Below are 24,527 nucleotides of genomic sequence, written 5' to 3' on the forward strand. Positions count from 1 at the left end.
TCATTCCCCCATTCGTCTAACTCATTCTAGCACTTTCTGGTCAGCTCTCTCAATCATACTGTACTTTCTACACCACCTATGTCTTACATCGTCATTCCCTGTATGATCAACCCACTTCATGATACACATCATCAATAGGTACTTCATTTCCAACATCTCCACCCTCTTCTCTTCTTTTGCTGAGCCAAAAATACATACATACAACTCTATCACTGCCACTATACCTTAAGTATACCCATCTTTGCCCTAACAGACAATGATCTCTCCTTTCATATATGCCCTTTAATTTAACCGGGACCTTAGCCTTCTCTTTCATCCTGTGAGTCACTTCAGCCTCCATAGTTTCATCTCCTGCCAATTCCATTCCCAGGTACCAAAAGCATTCCACATCTTCCCATTCATATCTATACTGAAACAATCCTGCCTCACCTCCTCTTGCATCTCATTATCTTACTTTCATTCACATTTGCTCTCTGTGTTCTCAGTTCACACACACTACCAAACTCTGTTATGGGCTTCTGAAGTTTCTCTTTAGAGTATGCCTCCAGAACTGTGTCTTCTGCTAAAAAGCAACTGATTCAAATCTCAGAGTCCCTCTCCCACTATCCCCCAGTATATCCAAGACCTCTTCTTCTACGACCCTTGCATATACTTCCCTCACCATCCTATCCATAAACTGATTAAATAACTATAGTGACACTACAAACCTTGTTGCAGACCCACCTTCACCTTTGCAAGAATCACGCAGCCTTTTTCCCTTCTGAGCAAACATACTTTACTTTCCTGGTAAAAATTTTTAACTACATTTGATAGCTTTCAATTTACCAAATATACCTGCAGAGCCTTCCTTAAGGTCTCTAAAGCTTCCAGTCCCATAAATACCACATAAAACTCACTCTCTTTCACCAGGTATTTCTTGCATAAATTCTTCGGGGCAAATACCTGGTCTAGGCACTCTCCTTTCTCCAGTTCAATGTTTAGTGCATGCCATCATTCTCTTGATCACCACTCTCTCATACACCTTAGTAGACTTTTAATCATGCAGTTCAAGCAATCACTTTTGTCCTCTTACCTTTATGCAATATAAGGGTACTATACATCCATTCTGCTAACCCTGTGGCACTTCACCTTGAGCCATACAAATGTTCAGTAACTTTGCAAACCAATCAACAACACTGTCATCCTTTTCTTCAGAAACTTGACTGCAATATTATTCACCTCTACCGTTTTGCCACGCTTCATCTGATGCAAAGCTTTTAACTAACTCCACTCTTTTCTTTCATACTACTACTTGCAATGAATTTCCTAATTCACATGACACCTCATCCCAAATACCACATCAGCCACCCTATCACCTTACTCATTCACCTCTTTTTTGCCTGTTATATCCTTATCCACTTTCCTCAGTCATCCCATTTGCTCACCTGTTCTTGAACTGCTCCCCTTCCAAAACATTTTCTTATTCTCAACAAATCACTGATACTCCTGCCTTCTTTTCAAAGCTCATGTACCTTTCTCCTGACCTGCTGCCTCCTTTTGTACTCCTTCCAGTCACACACTCCTTCCCTGTAGACACCACCCATACACCTCCCTTTCACAAACAATTTGAATTCTTCTTTCCACCACTCACTAACCTTCTAATATACCCACAACCCATCCCATCACATACTACATACTTAATCGGCACATTCAATTACTTCTTTCTTTTTATCTTTCATACTATTCGCCATTTCCCACATTAGTGAGGTAGCGTTAAGAACAGAGGACTGGGCCTTTGAGGGAATATCCTCACCTGGCCCCCTTCCCTGTTCCTTCTTTTGGAAAATTAAAAAAAAAAAATGAGAGGGGAGGATTTCCAGCCCCCCCGCTCCCTTCCCTTTTAGTCGCCTTCTACGACACGCAGGGAATACGTGGGAAGTATTCTTTCTCCCCTATCCCCAGGGATATTCAATTACTACTTCCTTAAATACCTTCCACTCGCCTAGTTTCCTTTACTCTTGTTCTACGACATTCTTCACTCACTCTTTCATGATACCTATTCACAGAGGCCCCTTTTACAAGCATGTTTTTGGGAAATGACAATTCAGGGAGGGATACTTTCCAGCCTCCTGATGCCACTACTCTTAGCTGCCTTCCACAACAGGCAGATGTGTGGGTATTCTTAATCCCCAAATCACTGACAGTACTTAAAAAAAGTTCTTTCTAGGTTTTAGGCTGTCTTTTGATATTAAATATAGTGATGTTATGAACATCATCATACTCTCACTGACACACTTTATCTATTTTTACGAAATTTCTGCATGATGGTACATACAATGTACTTCCTGTTTGCAACACTCCTTAGACTATCACTTGGAAGCTTTTTGGATGCCTTCATAATAGCAGAATTTATGGAACCTCACCAATATCCGAGAAAAATGCAGATCTTTAATGTAGTAGGCTACAGCAATGCAAGGTTGATAGGACAGCCAACTCTGGAAACTTATGCCTCAAACTAGCAGTAATACTGAATGCAATGAACTTTAGATGTGGGGGTTTTATGGATTTTTGATATAGATTTTCAACAGTCTACCTGTAGAGTTTTCAAACAGCACAACAGTGCAGAGTAACAGTAAATCTGAAAAAGTAGGATAAGGGTTTTTGATTTACATGAATGAGTTCCCAGGAAAGTTTGGTTGAGGGGAGAGGGGTGATCCTTTCAAAAAATATAAAAATCTGTCATCCAGTACAGTTAAATAACTCCTATGATCATTTTGCCTTCCTGTCATAAAAGTAATCTCAAATAAAGAAGATATTTAAGCAAACTTTTAAGTCATTTAAAACACAATATAGGATGTTTTAAGTAATCAAAATAACATTGAAGTATAAGTTTACTTACGCTTGGATAGGATTCTATAATATGGTTCAATATCTGTACTGCCTCACTGTACCGCTGCTCTTTAATCTGGAATAAATGGCATTGTATATATAAAATTTACACAATATGATACAAATTGTTTGAACCAATTAGAAAGTTCATTTACCAATTATTCAAATGAGACAGTATGTAAGTGTTTAAAACTCAAGAGTTGAATATCACAATGTCATCAACTGCAATCATTAAATGAAGTTAATAATAAGGAAGCAGACTAAATTAAGGAGAGAGGGCACAGGAATGTCTTAATCATACCTGCATTGGAAACTGATGATTAATCTGAGATACACTTAAACAAAATAACTAATGCTACAAATGTAGAGGGAAAGTAATTCTCTAAAATTTACAGTACCTTAGTAAAGAAATTAATCTATTATTGCTAAAATCAATGACTACCGAAAGCCAGAATCCATATCATACAACAAAATACAAAATACAGAAATCTTCTCTTATTCTAAAGGAACAAATACGTCAATCAAATATGAATCTATAAATACCTCTTAAGGAAGTTTTGTAAATTTATAGCAAGTTTTTCATATGAAACAAACACTGAAATTCGACAAACTTTTCTATCTATTTGCTGATCACATTTCAAATAAAACTATTTTTTTTTTCTTATTATACTTTGTCGCTGTCTCCCGCGTTTGCGAGGTAGCGCAAGGAAACAGACGAAAGAAATGGCCCAACCCCCCCCATACACATGTATATACATACGTCCACACACGCAAATATACATACCTACACAGCTTTCCATAGCTTACCCCAGACGCTTCACATGCCTTGATTCAATCCACTGACAGCACGTCAACCCCGGTATACCACATCGCTCCAATTCACTCTATTCCTTGCCCTCCTTTCACCCTCCTGCATGTTCAGGCCCCGATCACACAAAATCTTTTTCACTCCATCTTTCCACCTCCAATTTGGTCTCCCTCTTCTCCTTGTTCCCTCCACCTCCGACACATATATCCTCTTGGTCAATCTTTCCTCACTCATCCTCTCCATGTGCCCAAACCACTTCAAAACACCCTCTTCTGCTCTCTCAACCACGCTCTTTTTATTTCCACACATCTCTCTTACCCTTACGTTACTCACTCGATCAAACCACCTCACACCACACATTGTCCTCAAACATCTCATTTCCAGCACATCCATCCTCCTGCGCACAACTCTATCCATAGCCCACGCCTCGCAACCATACAACATTGTTGGAACCACTACTCCTTCAAACATACCCATTTTTGCTTTCCGAGATAATGTTCTCGACTTCCACACATTCTTCAAGGCCCCCAGAATTTTCGCCCCCTCCCCCACCCTATGATCCACTTCCGCTTCCATGGTTCCATCCGCTGCCAGATCCACTCCCAGATATCTAAAACACTTCACTTCCTCCAGTTTTTCTCCATTCAAACTCACCTCCCAATTGACTTGACCCTCAACCCTACTGTACCTAATAACCTTGCTCTTATTCACATTTACTCTTAACTTTCTTCTTCCACACACTTTACCAAACTCAGTCACCAGCTTCTGCAGTTTCTCATATGAATCAGCCACCAGCACTGTATCATCAGCGAACAACAACTGACTCACTTCCCAAGCTCTCTCATCCCCAACAGACTTCATACTTGCCCCTCTTTCCAAAACTCTTGCATTTACCTCCCTAACAACCCCATCCATAAACAAATTAAACAACCATGGAGACATCACACACCCCTGCCGCAAACCTACATTCACTGAGAACCAATCACTTTCCTCTCTTCCTACACGTACACATGCCTTACATCCTCGATAAAAACTTTTCACTGCTTCTAACAACTTTCCTCCCACACCATATATTCTTAATACCTTCCACAGAGCATCTCTATCAACTCTATCATATGCCTTCTCCAGATCCATAAATGCTGCATACAAATCCATTTGCTTTTCTAAGTATTTCTCACATACATTCTTCAAAGCAAACACCTAATCCACACATCCTCTACCACTTCTGAAACCACACTGCTCTTCCCCAATCTGATGCTCTGTACATGCCTTCACCCTCTCAATCAATACCCTCCCATACAATTTACCAGGAATACTCAACAAACTTATACCTCTGTAATTTGAGCACTCACTCTTATCCCCTTTGCCTTTGTACAATGGCACTATGCACGCATTCCCGCCAATCCTCAGGCACCTCACCATGAGTCATACATATATTAAATAACCTTACCAACCAGTCAACAATACAGTCACCCCCTTTTTTAATAAATTCCACTGCAATACCATCCAAACCTGCTGCCTTGCCGGCTTTCATCTTCTGCAAAGCTTTCACTACCTCTTCTCTGTTTACCAAATCATTTTCCCTAACCCTCTCACTTTGCACACCACCTCGACCAAAACACCCTATATCTGCCACTCTATCATCAAACACATTCAACAAACCTTCAAAATACTCACTCCATCTCCTCACATCACCATAAAACTATATATCATATTTTTGTTTATTACACACAATATGTCAGATAGGGTATTACTTTCATCAGTTTAACATACCTCTGATCACACAATACGGATTATGAATAAATTCTGGTATACACTTATCCAGCTGCTTTTACCTTTTGTATGTAGTCATAATCACGAAATAAACTATGCCACAGAAATTTTCTGCATTATATACATTCATATCAGCAACTAAACACTTACATATTTCTTAAAGGAAAAATGCAATGCAAATTTTCCATAGCAAAATTTGTAGGTTATGCAGGATACGTTATATTTTTGTTTCTTTCAGAGTAGCAAAATGTGGAAAACCTTCATTTAGTTACCAGTACATAATGAGAACAATTCACTCTAACCAAACCTTGGAAAGATTACAGTAATTTCTATGATAATATCTTATGTGATCCTGGACTCCACCCACAAGTGGTGACAATGTGAGGAAGAAATAATTCAATGAAGCTGTATCATCATCAACTAGAGGAAATGAGTGCACTGTTGATGAAGGCTTTCTTATTCCTGGGTTAACCCATCTTACTGTGTTCCTTCATGAAGTGCAGCTTCGAAGCTGCAGGAACCCCATATAATGGGTCCCAAGATTGCATAACTATCTTAAGGACGGTGACTTTCTAGTTTATGAACACCACCTTTGTAGAAGGTAGAAATCAACAATATTTCCTGGAATGCATTGTTATAACGTGTAGAAGTGATAAAGGTTGTGAAATTTTACGTGGAGCTCTTGTAACCAATTCTAAGTTCTTGTAAAGTAGGTAATGCTTTGAAGTTCAGGAAAATTGTGATGTTAAAGCACTCAGAATCAACATTAGACAGGTTAGTTGATGCATTTATACTGTTATAGAAATCTTGGTAATACCAAGAAATGAATAGGAGGGATGCCTATGAAATCCCGATAGCACTTTCTGATGTTCTTAAGCTATGCATGTACTGCACGTTTTTTGTAAGAATACGTAACATCAAGATCTTTCCATATGCAGTCTCTAAACGTTAAAACTGCATATCATTTGATTTCCAAATTTTACAATATTGCAACATCATTTAGCCACATTTTCCCTATCTTTCATGACCCTGCCACTAACGAATAAAAAATCAAAAGGTAGTTTACATAATTCCTTGCAATAGCAAAAAAGACTTCATGTGGGAAAACTAAACAAACAATCCTGTAACAGTGGCGTCCCTATTCTAGACTTTAAGCGGAAAATCATTAGATTCATAATACAACGAACAATATACTGGTGCTTGCATCTTTTCAAATCCATCCTGAAATTAGTAGTTACTAGAAAACTTTGGAAATATAAAATTTAAAGTTCAAAAGGTAGTATTTCGATATCTACACTAACCAATGAATATATAGTTTTCGTATACTCTCCATCACGAATCTGGATATTCTGGAGCATCATTGCTGCTATTTTCAAACAGAGTAGCTAACTGGCGGTATCAAAGGTTTAAAATTCGTGACAACGGAGGCACGCACTACCTCTTGAGTCTGGCATGTCAAGTAAATAAAAGTGATGTAAACATACCGTTGCTATGTGTTGCTATGGAGGTAGTAAACAGTGCTAGCGAAGGTTTATCTAGCGAACACAAGTACGATTTGCATTAAAATTACAGTTTAAAAGTTATACAAATTGTGCAGGTAATTCACAGTAGTAATGAATATACACACTAAATTCTTTAAAAGATATATACCATATAACGTTCATGTAAAGATTCTCTATAATATTTGAGGGTGTTATGATGTCAGTTCGCAATGTGAGGACTAAGGGAGAAGGTACAGAATACAACTGCAATACAACAATCATATATCAATTGATTAGAGCAGGAAGTGTAGCTCAGGGACGAGCTTATTCTGCAAGCACAAAAGTACAAAGAGGTGAAAAATAGGTCCTAGGCCCTGTGCAGAGGCAGAAGAAATGTTGCACGAGTTGCCAACTTATCCCTTTTGGCGTTACATCCAACGCATTTCATGAAAATCTAGAGCCTAGATTTCGTATTCAGTTCCTTAACGCGTTTTTCGGAGCCTTTTTTTTGTATTTAGCGCCAAACTAGAGTTATTTCAATATATGAGGAAATTCAAACAAATTGAAGTATATGAATGAGATTTAGGGAGTTTAAGAGCAAGCTACTAAATCAACAAGGAAAACAATACGGATATTGTACGTAATTAATTTTCATCGAAATGAACATGTTCGAATTTTTTTTGAACAGGGTGTATTCAGTGGGCTTCCTCTCATCAAGTCCCCGGTTCAGTTCAGGTTAATTCGGACTCTCAGTGGTGGCAGTACTATCCGTGAACGACAGTAAGAAATACACTCAACATTTTAGAGCAGAGTGGTTAAAAGACCCCAAATATGAAAAGATGTTAAGAAAAGTAGAGAGGGATGACTGAAAATGTCTTTCCAAGCACTGACACCGACCATTCTCTGCCAAACTTGGTGACATTGAAAGACACAACAAAAAATCTAAACACAAGAAAGCTGAAGAGCCATTTAGTACTCAAAGTCAAACCACAATCTCGTTTGAAAAAGTGAGTGGTGACGCACGGGATACTGAAGGAAATTTATCATCATTTATTGCAGAACACGGTTCATTACGTGTTAATGATCATCTCAGTGAGTTGTGCAAAGCACGATTTACAGACAGATGAGAATGCAAGAATTTGAAATTAAAAAGGTCGAAGTGTAGTACATTCGTAGTGACTTTCTTGGAACTTTTTGAGCTAATTTGGTATGTGATGCCATCAAAAAGTCACTGAAAAATAATGGGTTGGAGTTACAAAACCTCGTCGCTATTAACACTGACAATGCTTCTGTGATGACGGGGGTTAACAATGAAGTGTATGCTAAACTCAAGTTAGAAGTTCCTCATCTGATCCTGATCAAGTGTGTGTGTCATTCTCTACAGCGAGCTGTCTCTCATGTTGCAGCAGAGTGTCTCCCTAGGAACCTGGATTTTATGATCAGAGACCTATAATTGGTTCTCCCACTCTGCCATTTGCCAAGCAAAGCACAGACATTTTTTTTTTTTGTTCAATGATGGTCAAGCTCCATTGAAGTTAATACAGCCAAGCCAGACTTGATGGCCTTCTATTGAATCAGCAATTGTCAGTATACTGCAGCAGTGGGTTGAACGTAAGACTCAATTTAACATGGTGAAAGGTGTTACACAGTTCAGATCCTCTACGACACGTTTTGTGGCAAGAAAAATACGCCTTCCTGATATTCCTGAAGTATATTCCTGGAGAAGTTGAGCGTGTAAATGAGAAATTTGGAGCGAAGGTACAGGATCCAACCAAATTGCTAAGTGACCTTATTGAACTTATTGATTCCATAAGTTCTAAGCTCTTCATCCCTGGCAGAAAATCAAAGGAAGGAGATTGAATAGAGAACTCCTCAGACTCACATGCGTACTTAGGTACGAGTTTCAAAAGGAGATGGTACAATGTAACTTTCCGGATGAAAAGGATATTCGAGGAAGATGCATACAGTTTGTAGTGGAGTTGGTGAGACAGCTTCGTCAACGTTTGCCAGACAATGTTCAAGTGTTACAGTCAGTGTCATCACTAAGTGTAAGTGGATGCCTGCAACACGTAAAGCCTGGAATACTGGAATTAGCAAAGATGTTTACTAATAACGAGGAAATTCTCACACGTATTGAGTTCCAATGGAGGAAGCTTCATCATATACTGTGGAAACAGAACACTGGCACCTTAGCACTCTGGGCTGAAATAGCCAAGTTCAGGGATGCAACAGGAGAAAATCCTTTCAGTGACCTCTCTGAGTTGGCTTTAACTGTGCTGACATTGCCTCACTCCAACGTTGATGTAGAGCGTATCTTTAGTCATATGAACTTCGCGAAGTTAAAGCTTCGAAATAGACTATCAAAAGCTTAAATGCAAATACCATCAACTATGCACTAAGAAGAATTGGAAACTGCTGTTATGATTATAAACTGCATAAAGAACTACTGAAAAGCATTGGGTCATTGAAAGCATACGAGTCATCGCAATCGCAACCAGCAGGACCCTCAATTAGAACATCACAACCCCAGGACACCGAGGACGAAGAGATTGGGAATTAGCAGATCTGGAATAATGGTGTGTTAGTTAAAGCAGCCAGTCGTACCTGTTAATGATAATCTGACACGTCAATGAGCAGAAATAATTTGAAGAGCATTTATTCGCAGTCATTTTAGTAAGTTTAGCGCTAAATTAGCGCTTTTCGGGAGTGAATCTAGCGCCATCTGGAATTTGGAGTTGGCAACCCTTCCGCGGCATTCTGCACGAGAACAGAAAACGAGATTGCTGTTGGTGCTGCTATAGGAAGACGTATTCAAGATTCCTTCGTGTGTTGCAAGAGGAAGGCGTCGTTAACGAGGTTCCGTAGATGCAATTGAGGATGAAGGAGGAGGTGACAAGGTTCTATGGATGAGTTGGAGGAGGAAGGAGGCCTTGACGAGGTTCCGCAAATGCGTCTGAGGCGGAAGGAGGCGGTGACGAAGTTCCGTGGATGCGTTTGAGGAGAAAGGAGGCGTTGACGATGTTTCATGGTTGTGTATTTCTCAGATACATTCTTCAAAGCAAACACCTGATCCACACATCCTCTCCTACTTCAGAAGCCACACTGCTCTTCCCCAATCTGATACTCTGTTCATGTCTTTACCCTCTCAATCCATGCCATCCCATATAATTTCCCAGGAATACTAAAAAAAACTTATGCCTCTGTAATTTGAACACTCACCTTTATCCTCTTTGACTTTGTACAATGGCACTATGAATACATTCCGCCAATCCTCGGGCACTTCATCATGATCCATACATACACTGAATATCCTTACCAACCAATCAACAGCACAGTCACCCCATTTTTTAATATATTCCACTGCAATACCATGCAAACCCGCCGCCTTGCCGGCTTTCATCTTCCGCAAAGCTTTCACTACCTCTTCTCTGTTCACCAAACCATATTTATGTATAAATATTCCCATGAGTCCACGGAGAAAATGAAACACGATAAGTTCCCAAGTGCACTTTAGTGTCATAATCACATCATCAGGGGAGACAGAAGAGAGAAATATAACAGTCAGTTGATATACAACGAAGAGACGTGGCTAGGACGCCATTTAGTAAAAATGCGATTATCCAAATGGTGGCCTAGCTACGTCTCTTCGTTGTATATCAACTGACTGTTATATTTCTCTCTTGTGTCTTCCCTGATGTTGTGATTATTACACGAAAGTGCACTTGGGAACTTACAATGTTTGATTTTCCCCGCTGACTCATAGGAATATCTTAATCACGCGCAAAATTGTGATCCTTTCCAACATATATATTTTGTAAATTATATGGGAAGATATTGATTGAGAGGGTGAAGGCATGTACAGAGCATCAGATTGGGGAAGAGCAGTGTGGTTTCAGAAGTGGTAGAGGATGTGTGGATCAGGTGTTTGCTTTGAAGAATGTATGTGAGAAATACTTAGAAAAGCAAATGGATTTGTATGTAGCATTTATGGATCTGGAGAAGGCATATGATACAGTTGATAGAGATGCTCTGTGGAAGGTATTAAGAATATATGGTGTGGGAGGCAAGTTGTTAGAAGCAGTGAAAAGTTTTTATCGAGGATGTAAGGCATGTGTACGTGTAGGAAGAGAGGAAAGTGATTGGTTCTCAGTGAATGTAGGTTTGCGGCAGGGGTGTGTGATGTCTCCATGGTTGTTTAATTTGTTTATGGATGGGGTTGTTAGGGAGGTGAATGCAAGAGTTTTGGAAAGAGGGGCAAGTATGAAGTCTGTTGGGGATGAGAGAGCTTGGGAAGTGAGTCAGTTGTTGTTCGCTGATGATACAGCGCTGGTGGCTGATTCATGTGAGAAACTGCAGAAGCTGGTGACTGAGTTTGGTAAAGTGTGTGAAAGAAGAAAGTTAAGAGTAAATGTGAATAAGAGCAAGGTTATTAGGTACAGTAGGGTTGAGGGTCAAGTCAATTGGGAGGTGAGTTTGAATGGAGAAAAACTGGAGGAAGTGAAGTGTTTTAGATATCTGGGAGTGGATCTGGCAGCGGATGGAACCATGGAAGCGGAAGTGGATCATAGGGTGGGGGAGGGGGCGAAAATTCTGGGAGCCTTGAAGAATGTGTGGAAGTCGAGAACATTATCTCGGAAAGCAAAAATGGGTATGTTTGAAGGAATAGTGGTTCCAACAATGTTGTATGGTTGCGAGGCGTGGGCTATGGATAGAGTTGTGCGCAGGAGGATGGATGTGCTGGAAATGAGATGTTTGAGGACAATGTGTGGTGTGAGGTGGTTTGATCGAGTAAGTAACGTAAGGGTAAGAGAGATGTGTGGAAATAAAAAGAGCGTGGTTGAGAGAGCAGAAGAGGGTGTTTTGAAATGGTTCGGGCACATGGAGAGAATGAATGAGGAAAGATTGACCAAGAGAATATATGTGTCGGAGGTGGAGGGAACGAGGAGAAGAGGGAGACCAAATTGGAGGTGGAAAGATGGAGTGAAAAAGATTTTGTGTGATCGGGGCCTGAGCATGCAGGAGGGTGAAAGGAGGGCAAGGAATAGAGTGAATTGGAGCGATGTGGTATACCGTGGTTGACGTGCTGTCAGTGGATTGAATCAAGGCATGTGAAGCGTCTGGGGTAAACCATGGAAAGCTGTGTAGGTATGTATATTTGCGTGTGTGGACGTATGTATATACATGTGTATGGGGGTGGGTTGGGCCATTTCTTTCGTCTGTTTCCTTGCGCTACCTCGCAAACGCGGGAGACAGCGACAAAGCATAATATATATATATATATATATATATATATATATATATATATATATATATATATATATATATATATATAATGTATGTATTATCTATGTTTATTTTGCTTTATCGCTGTCTCCCGCGTTAGCGAGGTAGCGCAAGAAAACAGACGAAAGAATGGCCCAACCAACCCACATACACATGTATATACATACACGTCCACAGACGCAAATATACATACCTATACATCTCAACGTATACATATATATATATATATATATATATATATATATATATATATATATATATATATATATATATATATATATATATACATACACAGAAATATACATATATACACATGTACATAATTCATACTGTCTGCCTTTTTTCATTCCCATCGCCATCCCGCCACACATGAAAATACAGCCCCCTCCCCCTGCATGTGCGCGAGGTAGCGCTAGGAAAAGACAACAAAGGCCACATTCGTTCACACTCAGTCTCTAGCTGTCATGTATAATGCACTGAAACCACAGCTCCCTTTCTGCATCCAGGCCCCACAGAACTTTCCATGGTTTACCCTAGACGCTTCACACGCCCAGGTTCAATCCATTGGCAGCACGTCGACCCCGGTATACCACCTCGTACCAATTCCCTCTATTCCTTGAACGACTTTTACCCTCCTGCATGTTCAGGCCCCGATCACTCAAAATCTTTTTCACTCCATCTTTCCATCTCCAATATGGTCTCCCACTTCTCGTTCCCTCCACCTCTGACACATATATCATCTTGGTCAATCTTTCTTCACTCATTCTCTCCATGTGACCAAACCATTTCAAAACACCCTCTTCTGCTCTCTCAACCACGCTCTTTTTATTACCACACATCTCTCTTAATTACCTTATTATTACTTACTCGATCAAACCACCTCATACCACATATTGTCCTCAAACATCTCATTTCCAGCACATCCACCCTCCTCTGCACAACTCTATCTATAGCCCACGCCTCGCAACCATATAACATTGTTGGAACCACTATTCCTTCAAACATACCCATTTTTGCTTTCCGAGATAATGTTCTCGACTTCCACACATTCTTCAACGCCCTCAGAACTTTCGCCCCCTCCCCCACCCTATGATTCACTTCCGCTTCCATGATTCCATCCTCCGTAATTTGAACACTTACCTTAATTCCCTTTGCCTTTGTAAATGGTACTATGCATGCATTCCGCCAATCCTCAAGCACTTCACCATGAGCCATACATACGTTGAATATCCTTACCAACCAGTCAACAACGCAGTCACCCCCGTTTTTAATAAATTCCACTGCAATACCATCCAAACCTGCTGCCTTGCTGGCTTTCATCTTCCTCAAACCTTTCACTATCTCTTCTCTGTTTATCAAATCATTCTCCCTGACCCTCTCACTTCGCACACCACCTTGAACAAAACACCCTATATCTGCCACTCGATCATCTAACACATTCAACAGACCTTCAAAATACTCACTCCATCTCCTTCTCACATCACCACTACTTGCTATTACCTCTCCATTTGCCCCCTTCACCGATGTTCCCATTAGTTCTCTTGTCTTACGCACTTTCTTTACCTCCTTCCAAAATATCTTTTTATTCTCCCTAAATTCAATGATACTCTCTCACCTCAACTCTCATTCGCCCTATTTTTCACTTCTTGCACCTTTCTCCTGACCTCCTGCCTATTTCTTTTATACATCCCCCAGTCATTTGCACGATTTCCCTGCAAAAATCGTCCAAATTCCTCTCTCCTCTCTTTCACTAAAGATCTTACTCCTTCATCCCACCACTCACTACCCTTTCTAATCTGCCCACCTCCCACGCTTTTCATGCCACAAGCATCTTTTGCGCAAGCCATCACTGCTTCCCTAAATACATCCCATTCCTCCCCCACTCCCCTTACGTCCTTTGTTCTCACCTTTTTCCATTCTGTACTTATTCTCTCCTGGCACTTCCTCACACAAGTCTCCTTCTCAAGCTCACTTACGCTCACCACTCTCTTCACCCCAACATTCTCTCTTCTTTTCTGAAAACCTTTACAAATCTTCACCTTCGCCTCCACAAGATAATGATCAGACATCCCTCAGTTGCACCTCTCAGCATATTAACATTCAAAAGTCTCTCTTTCACGCGCCTATCAATTAACACGTAATCCAATAACGCTCTCTGGCCATCCCTCCTACTTACATACGTATACTTATGTATATCTCTCATTTTAAACCAGGTATTCCCAATCACCGGTCCTTTTTCAGCACACAAATCTCCAAGCTCTTCACCATTTCCATTTACAACACTGAACACCCCATATACGCCAATTATTCCCTCAACTGCCACATCACTCACCTTTCCATTCAAATCCCACATCACTATAACCCGGTCTCGTGCATCAAAACTGCTAACACAGGTGGTGTGCAAAGTGAGAGGGTTAGGGAAAATGATTTGGTAAACAGAGAAGAGGTAGTAAAAGCTTTGCGGAGGATAAAAGCCGGCAAGGCAGCGGGTTTGGATGGTATTGCAGTGGAATTTATTAAAAAAGGGGGTGACTATTATTGACTGGTTGGTAAGGCTATTTAATGTATGTGTGATTCATGGTGAGGTGCTTGAGGATTGGCGGAATGCTTGCATAGTGCCATGGTACAAAGGCAAAGGGGACAAAGGTGAGTGCTCAAATTACAGAGGTATATGTTTGTTGAGTATTCCTGGGAAATTATATGGAGGGTATTGATTGAGAGGGTGAAGGCATGTACAGAGCATCAGATTGGGGAAGAGCAGTGTGGTTTCAGAAGTGGTAGAGGATGTGTGGATCAGGTGTTTGCTTTGAAAAATGTATGTGAGAAATACTTAGAAAAGCAAATGGATTTGTATGTAGCATCTACGGATCTGGAGAAGGCATATGATAGAGTTGATAGAGATGCTCTGTGGAAGGTATTAAGAATATATTGTGTTGGAGGCAAGTTGTTAGAAGCAGTGAAAAGTTTTATCAAGGATGTAAGGCATGTGTACGTGTAGGAAGAGAGGAAAGGGATTGGTTCTCAGTGAATGTAGGTTTACGGCAGGGGTGTGTGATGTCTCCATGGTTGTTTAATTTGTTTATGGATGGGATTGTTGGGGAGGTGAATGCAAGAGTTTGGGAAAGAGGGGCAAATATGCAGTCTGTTATGGATGAGAGAGCTTGGGATGTGAGTCAGTTGTTGTTCTCTGATGAGACAGCGCTGGTGGATGATTCATGTGAGAAACTGCAGAAGCTGGTGACTGAGTCTGGTAAAGTGTGTGAAAGAAGAATGCTGAGAGTAAATGTGAATAAGAGAAAGGATATTAGGTACAGTAGGGTTGAGATTCAAGTCAAGTGGGAGGTAAGTTTGAATGGAGAAAAACTGGAGGAAGTGAAGTGTTTTAGATATCTGGGAGTGGATTTGGCAGCGGATGGAACCATGGAAGCGGAAGTGAATCATAGGGTGGGGGAGGGGGGCGAAAGTTCTGGGTGCGTTGAAGAATGTGTGGAATTCGAAAGCATTATCTCGGAAAGCAAAAATGGATAAGTTTGAAGGAATAGTGGTTCCAACAATGTTATATGGTTGCGAGGCGTGAACTATGGATAGAGTTGTGAGGAGGAGGGTGGATGTGCTGGAAATGAGATGTTTCAGGACAATATGTGGTGTGATGTGGTTTGATCGAGTAAATAATAATAGGTAAGAGAGATGTGTGGTAATAAAAAGAGTGTGGTTGAGAGAGCAGAAGAGGGTGTTTTGAAATGGTTTGGTCACATGGAGAGAATGAGTGAGGAAAGATTGACCAAGATGATATATGTGTCAGAGGTGAAGGGAACGAGGAGAAGTGGGAACCAAATTGGAGGTGGAAAGATGGAGTGAAAAAGATTTTGAGTGATCGGGGCCTGAACATGCAGGAGGGTGAAAGGCGTGCAAGGAATAGAGTGAATCGGAATGATGTGGTATACCGGGGTGGACGTGCTGTCAATGGATTGAACCAGGGCATGTGAAGCGTCTGGGGTAAACCATGGAAAGTTCTGTAGGGCCTGGATGTGGAAAGGGAGGTGTGGTTTTGGTGCAGTATTACATGACAGCTAGAGACTGAGTGTGAGCGAATGTGGCCTTTGTTGTCTTTTCCTAGCGCTACCTCGCACACATGAGGGGGGAGGGGGTTGTTCTTCATGTGTGGCGGGATGGCGATGGGAATTAATAAATGCAGACAGTATGAATTATGTACATGTGTATATATGTATATGTCTGTGTGTGTATATATATGTATACGTTGAGTTGTATATGTATGTATATGTGCGTGTGTTTACGTGTATGTATATACATGTGTATGTGGGTGGGTTGGGCCATTCTTTCTTCTGTTTCCTTGCGCTACCTCGCTAAGGCGGGAGACAGCGACAAAGCAAAATAAATATAAGTAAATAGATAAATAAATACATATATATATATATATATATATATATATATATATATATATATATATATATATATATATATATATATATATATATTGCTTTGTCGCTGTCTCCCGTGTTAGCGACGTAGCGCAAGGAAACAGACGAAAGAATGGCCCAACGCACACACATACACATGTTTATACATACACGTCCACACACGCATATATACATACCTATACATCTCAAGATATACATGTATATATACACACAGACATATACATATATACACATGTACATAATTCATACTGTATGCCTTTATTCATTCCCATCGCCACCTCGCCACACATGATATAAAAAATCCTTCTCCCTTATGTGTGCGAGGTATCGCTAGGAAAAGACAACAAAGGCCACATTCGTTCACACTCAGTCTCTAGCTGTCATGTAATAATCCTCTGAAACCACAGCACCCTTTCCACATCCAGGCCCCACAGAACTTTCCATGGTTTACCGCAGACGCTTCACATGCTCTTCTTCAATCCATTGACAGCACGTCGACCCTGATATACCACATCGTTCCAATTCACTCTATTCCTTGCACGCCTTTTACCCTCCTGCATGTTCAGGCCCCGATCACTCAAAATCTTTTTCACTCCATCTTTCCACCTCCAATTTGGTCTCCCACTTCTCCTCGTTCCCTCCACCTCTGACACATATATCCTCTTGGTCAATCTTTCCTCATTCTCTCCATGTGACCAAATCATTTCAAAACACCCTCTTCTGCTCTCTCAACCACACTCTTTTTATTACCACACATCTCTCTTACCCTATCATTACTTACCCGATCAAAGCACCTCACACCACATATTGTCCTCAAACATCTCATTTCCAGCACATCCACCCTCCTCCGCACAACTCTATTTATAGCCCACGCCTCGTAATCATATAACAATGTTGGAACCACTATTTCTTCAAACATACACATTTTTGCTTTCCGAGATAATGTTCTCAACTTCCACACATTCTTCAACGCCCTCAAAACTTTCGCCCCCTCCCCACCTTATGATTCACTTCCGCTTCCATGGTTACATTCGCTGCCAAATCCACTCCGAGATATCTAAAACACTTAACTTCCTCCAGTTTTTCTCCATTCAAACTTACCTTCCAAATGACTTGTCCCTCAACCCTACTGAACCTAATAACCTTGCTCTTATTCACATTTACTCTCAGCTTTCTTCTTTCACACACTTTACCAAACTCAGTCACCAGCTTCTGCAGTTTCTCACACGAATGAGTCACCAGCGTTGTCTCATCAGCGAAGAACTGACTCACTTCCCAAGCTCTCTCATCCACAATATATATATATATATATATATATATATATATATATATATATATATATATATATATATATATATATATGCTTTGAAGAATGTATGTGAGAAATACTTAGAAAAGCAAATGGATTTGTATGTAGCATTTATGGATCTGGAGAAGGCATATGATAGAGTTGATAGAGATGCTCTGTGGAAGGTATTAAGAATATATGGTGTGGGAGGAAAGTTGTTAGAAGCAGTGAAAAGTTTTTATCGAGGATGTAAGGCATGTGTACGTGTAGGAAGAGAGGAAAGTGATTGGTTCTCAGTGAATGTAGGTTTGCGGCAGGGGTGTGTGATGTCTCCATGGTTGTTTAATTTGTTTATGGATGGGGTTGTTAGGGAGGTAAATGCAAGAGTTTTGGAAAGAGGGGCAAGTATGAAGTCTGTTGGGGATGAGAGAGCTTGGGAAGTGAGTCAGTTGTTGTTCGCTGATGATACAGCGCTGGTGGCTGATTCATGTGAGAAACTGCAGAAGCTGGTGACTGAGTTTGGAAAAGTGTGTGGAAGAAGAAAGTTAAGAGTAAATGTGAATAAGAGCAAGGTTATTAGGTACAGTAGGGTTGAGGGTCAAGTCAATTGGGAGGTGAGTTTGAATGGAGAAAAACTGGAGGAAGTGAAGTGTTTTAGATATCTGGGAGTGGATCTGGCAGCGGATGGAACCATGGAAGCGGAAGTGGATCATAGGGTGGGGGAGGGGGCGAAAATCCTGGGGGCCTTGAAGAATGTGTGGAAGTCGAGAACATTATCTCGGAAAGCAAAAATGGGTATGTTTGAAGGAATAGTGGTTCCAACAATGTTGTATGGTTGCGAGGCGTGCGCTATGGATAGAGTCGTGCGCAGGAGGATGGATGTGCTGGAAATGAGATGTTTGAGGACAATGTGTGGTGTGAGGTGGTTTGATCGAGTGAATAACGTAAGGGTAAGAGAGATGTGTGGAAATAAAAAGAGCGTGGTTGAGAGAGCAGAAGAGGGTGTTTTGAAGTGGTTTGGGCACATGGAGAGGATGAGTGAGGAAAGATTGACCAAGAGGATATATGTGTCGGAGGTGGAGGGAACAAGGAGAAGAGGGAGACCAAATTGGAGGTGGAAAGATGGAGTGAAAAAGATTTTGTGTGATCGGGGCCTGAACATGCAGGAGGGTGAAAGGAGGGCAAGGAATAGAGTGAATTGGAGCGATGTGGTATACCGGGGTTGACGTGCTGTCAGTGGATTGAAGCAAGGCATGTGAAGCGTCTGGGGTAAACCATGGAAAGCTGTGTAGGTATGTATATTTGCGTGTGTGGACGTATGTATATACATGTGTATGGGGGGGGGGGTTGGGCCATTTCTTTCGTCTGTTTCCTTGCGCTATTTCGCAAACGCGGGAGACAGCGACAAAGTATAATAAAAAAAAAGAAAAAGAATATATGGTGTGGGAGGCAAGTTGTTAGAAGCAGTGAAAAGTTTTTATCGAGGATGTAAGGCATGTGTACGTGTAGGAAGTGAGGAAAGTGATTGGTTCTCAGTGAATGTAGGTTCGCGGGAGGGGTGTGTGATGTCTCCATGGTTGTTTAATTTGTTTATGGATGGGGTTGTTAGGGAGGTGAATGCAAGAGTTTTGGAAAGAGGGGCAAGTATGAAGTCTGTTGGGGATGAGAGAGCTTGGGAAGTGAGTCAGTTGTTGTTCGCTGATGATACAGCGCTGGTGGCTGATTCATGTGAGAAACTGCAGAAGCTGGTGACTGAGTTTGGTAAAGTGTGTGAAAGAAGAAGTTAAGAGTAAATGTGAATAAGAGCAAGGGTACAGTAGGGTTGAGGGTCAAGTCAATTGGGAGGTAAGTTTGAATGAAGAAAAACTGGAGGAAGTAAAGTGTTTTAGATATCTGGGAGTGGATCTGGCAGCGGATGGAACCATGGAAGCGGAAGTGGATCATAGGGTGGCGGAAGGGGCGAAAATCCTGGGAGCCTTGAAGAATGTGTGGAAGTCGAGAACATTATCTCGGAAAGCAAAAATGGGTATGTTTGAAGGAATAGTGGTTCCAACAATGTTGTATGGTTGCGAGGCGTGGGCTATGGATAGAGTTGTGCGCAGGAGGATGGATGTGCTGGAAATGAGATGTTTGAGGACAATGTGTGGTGTGAAGTGGTTTGATCGAGTAAGTAACGTAAGGGTAAGAGAGATGTGTGGAAATGAAAAGAGCGTGGTTGAAAGAGCAGAAGAGGGTGTTTTGAAATGGTTTGGGCACATGGAGAGAATGAGTGAGGAAAGATCGACCAAGAGGATATATGTGTCGGAGGTGGAGGGAACGAGGAGAAGTGGGAGACCAAATTGGAGGTGGAAAGATGGAGTGAAAAAGATTTTGTGTGATCGGGACCTGAACATGCAGGAGGGTGAAAGGAGGGCAAGGAATAGAGTGAATTGGAGCGATGTGGTATACCGGGGTTGACGTGCTGTCAGTGGATTGAATCAGGGCATGTGAAGCGTCTGGGGTAAACCATGGAAAGCTGTGTAGGTATGTATATTTGCGTGTGTGGACGTATGTATATACATGAGTATGGGGGTGGGTTGGGCCATTTCTTTCGTCTGTTTCCTTGCGCTACCTCGCAAAGGCGAGAGACAGCGGCAAAAAAAAAAAAAAAAAAAATATATATATATATATATATATATATATATATATATATATATATATATATATATATATATATATATATATGACAACTTGGATCTCCAAATATATTTTGATGTTATGTTTTAAGAACTGAAAAGTTTGACGAAATACAACATACGGCATGAGAGACCAAATGTAACTGGTCGTGTACCCACGGATAATAGACAATGCTCAGTCCTACGCCCAATAATTCTATTTTCTATGTCAAGGACCTTGAGACACGACTCACCAATATGATTTGTAAAATGGCTTATGACGAAATTAGGTAATACAGGGCAGTAGGGAAGACTACCTGAAGACTCACAGGGATTTAAACAAATGGATGGAGTGGTCAGAGACATGACAAATATATTTCATCACAGACAAATTTAAAACAACGCACTTTGGCTCTAAAAATATAAATACCGAATCTAAAATGCTCGGTAAGCAATGCTAGAAGCAAAGGAAGTAATAGGATTTGGAATAATCAGTAATGAATAAAATCTGGAAAACAATGCCTGGCTGCATTCAAACAATCTATGAAAGGCTAAGCTTCATAGCACGGAGCAACTAAATGCACAGATGGGGATACTGGGAGAAAGTACTCTAGCTTAGCTCTAGAAGGATATGAAAATACATAGGAGGAATGAAGATGCTTCAAGTCCTTGAGTCTTATTTTAGAAGGATCTACAATTATGGAGGGAAGAGATAAAAATCTGAAATTACTGGGATCTTAGGACTGGAAGAGATCTGAAAATGAAGGAGGATCGCGAATACTGTCATTACCCAGACCTTGAGTTTTAGGAGAGAGAATGCAAATGATGAAATTAGTGGGACCGTAGACCTACGATGACCTGTATTATAGATAAATATTTCATAGTGAAAACCGCGCTTGTGGCCTGTTGTTCAGTAAAAAAAAAAGAAAAAAAAAACGAAATTCAAATTTCAAAGCAATAATGTATGTTTTTCATTTTGCTATAATATTTTTGATATATAGAAAATCGGTGTGAATTGATGATTTCAGGTTGACCATCATCGGCAGCACTGTAGACTGAAATATAGTTTTTAAAACGATATCTTGGCTTCCTACATAGTATGAATAAATATTATTAAAAAAACATTTTGAAATATTGTGGAAACCAGACAAAATAAGCGTTCATAAGCTACATAAATCAGTTACATCGGCGAGACATCGATCGGCCCCAAATTTGTGGTGCTTGGTTACAAGATGATCAGTCACTTTAATTTGTTATCACTGGAAAATTTCTGCGTCCAACAGAAAGAAATTCCTTTGAATACGGATATTGTGAATACTGCTTATCTTTTACTACCTATGAGGTGAGCTATTCCCTTACCGTTATGGCGCGGGGCTAAAACGTCTCCTTGGAGGAGCTTAATGTAACAAAAGATTTAAGCAGAATTGTGCTTGAGTAATGTTCCCTGAAACCCCACAGCAACTGTTCGATACGAGGGAATACTCATAGAGATTTTGCGAATATTTGCCGAGACTGATCGCCAGATTTACATTGCTCGCTGGTAGCGATCGCCGCTGAGGAGCATCGTTATTAGGACCGATGAACAACACGAGCCCATTAATAGTGAACTTTCTGTTGTTTACTGACGTATTCAAAGGATATATATATCTTACCTCACCGCCATATGCATAAAGTGTATCTGAGCGAACATGTGCATCTAAGTCGTAATATATACTTATCTTCATATCTCAAGGATGTCTTATGTTTCCATCTATTTCCTGTGTGTCGTAGAAGGCGACTAAGGAGCGGGAGCGGGTGGCTAGAGATCCTCCCTTCCTATATTTCTTTCCAAAAGAAGGAATAGATCAATGAGCTAATTGAGGAGTTTTACCTCTAAGACTCAGTCATCTGTGCTATCAATGAACTGAACCAGGGCATGTGAAATGTCTGAGTAAGCTATGGAAAGGTCTGTGAGGCCTGGATGTGGATAGGGAGCTGTGGTTTCGGTTCATCACACATGACAGATAGACTGAGTGTGAACGAATATGGCCTTTTTTGTCTGTTTTCCTGGCGCTACCTCGCTGAAGCTGGAGGTAGTGATGCTGTTTCCTTTAGGGTGGGGTAGCGCTAGGAATGGATGAAGGCAAACAAGTATGAACATGGACATGCGATTTATGTATGTCTTTGTATGTATATGTATATATGTTGATATATATATATATATATATATATATATATATATATATATATATATATATATATATATATATATATATATATCTTTCTTTCAAACTATTCGCCATTTCTCGCGTTAGCGAGGTAGCGTTAAGAACAGAGAACTGGGCCTTTGAGGGAATATCCTCACCTGGCCCCCTTCTCTGTTCCTTCTTTTGGAAAATCAAAAAAAAAATAATGAGAGGGGAGGATTTCCAGCCCCCCGCTCCCACCCCTTTTAGTCGCCTTCTACGACACGCAGGGAATACGTGGGAAGTATTCTTTCTCCCCTATCCCCAGGGATAATATATATATATATATATATATATATATATATATATATATATATATATATATATATATATATATATATAATATATATATATATATTGTTACGATGGTATCCTAGCAGGAACGTGAATTATTTGTTACGCACACTGGATAACGCTATCTTAACGTTATGGGATGGAGCAAACACCAGTGTTAAATCTACATACAATAAAAGAAATAAGAATACAAGATAACAAAACACACTGATCGGGTACAAACACTTTCGTTAACACATACTTTATTCATCATACTTAGAAGAGAGAATGTTGGGGTGAAGAGAGTGGTGAGAGTAAGTGAGCTTGGGGAGACTTGTGTGAGGAAGTACCAGGAGAGACTGAGAGCAGAATGGAAAAACGGAGGGCAAAGGACGTAAGGGGAGTGGGGGAGGAATGGAATGTATTTAAGGAAGCAGTGATGGTTTGCGCAAAAGATGCTTGTGGCTTGAGAAGCGTGGGAGGTGGGCAGATTAGAAAGGGTAGTGAGTGGTGGGATGAAGTAAGATCATTAGTGAAAGAGAAGAGAGAGGCATTTGGACGATTTTTGCAGGGAAATAGTGCAGACGATTGGGAGATGTATAAAATAAAAAGACAGGAGGTCAAGAGAAAGGTGCAAGAGGTGAAAAATAGGGCGAATGAGAGTTGGGGTGAGAGAGTATCATTAAATTTAAGGGAAAATGAAAAGATGTTTTGGAAGGAGGTAAATAAAGTGCGTAAGACAAAAGAACAAATGGGAACATCGGTGAAGGGGGCAAATGGGGAGGTAATAACAAGTAGTGGTGATGTGTGAAGGAGAAGGAGTGAGTATTTTGAAGGCTTGTTGAATGTGTTAGATGATAGAGTTGCAGATTTAGGGTGTTTTGGTCGAGGTGGTGTGCAAAGTGACAGGGTTAGGGCAAATGATTTGGTAAAGAGAGAAAAGGTAGTGTAAGCTTTGAGGAAGATGAAAGCCGGCAAGGCGGCGGATTTGAATGGTATTGCAGAGGAATTTATTAAAAAAGGGGGTGACTGTGTTGTCGACTGGTTGGTGAGGATATTCAATATATGTATGGCTTATGGTGAAGTACCTGAGGATTGGTGGAATGCAATCATAGTGCCATTGTACAAAGACAAAGGGGATAAAGGCGAGTGCTCAAATTAAAGCGGTTTGTTGAGTATTCCTGGTAAATTATATGGGAGGGTGTTGATTGAGAGGGTGAAGGCATGTACAGAGCATCAGACTGGGGAAGAGCAGTGTGGTTTCAGAAGTGGTAGAAGATGTGTGGATCAGGTGTTTGTTTTGAAGAATGTATATGAGAAATACTTAGAAAAACAGATGGATTTGTATGTAGCATTTATGGATCTGCAGAAGGCATATGACAGAGTTGATAGAGATGCTCTGTGGAAGGTATTAAGAATATATGGTGTGGGAGGC

The 24,527-nt window shown here is 40.6% G+C and overlaps 1 protein-coding gene across 1 annotated transcript in view; it reads right to left on the reverse strand.

The window, feature by feature from the left end:
• Positions 1–24,527, reverse strand: part of Ttc30 (tetratricopeptide repeat domain 30) — a 424,420-nt gene that overhangs the window by 336,720 nt on the left and 63,173 nt on the right. Inside the window, exon 3 of the mRNA XM_071666254.1 lies at positions 2,879–2,944. Within this exon, the coding sequence (XP_071522355.1) occupies positions 2,879–2,944 (66 nt within the window). The remainder of the gene's footprint in view (positions 1–2,878; positions 2,945–24,527) is intronic.

This window comes from Panulirus ornatus, chromosome 11 (assembly GCF_036320965.1).
Source record: "Panulirus ornatus isolate Po-2019 chromosome 11, ASM3632096v1, whole genome shotgun sequence".
NCBI classification, from domain to species: domain Eukaryota; kingdom Metazoa; phylum Arthropoda; class Malacostraca; order Decapoda; family Palinuridae; genus Panulirus; species Panulirus ornatus.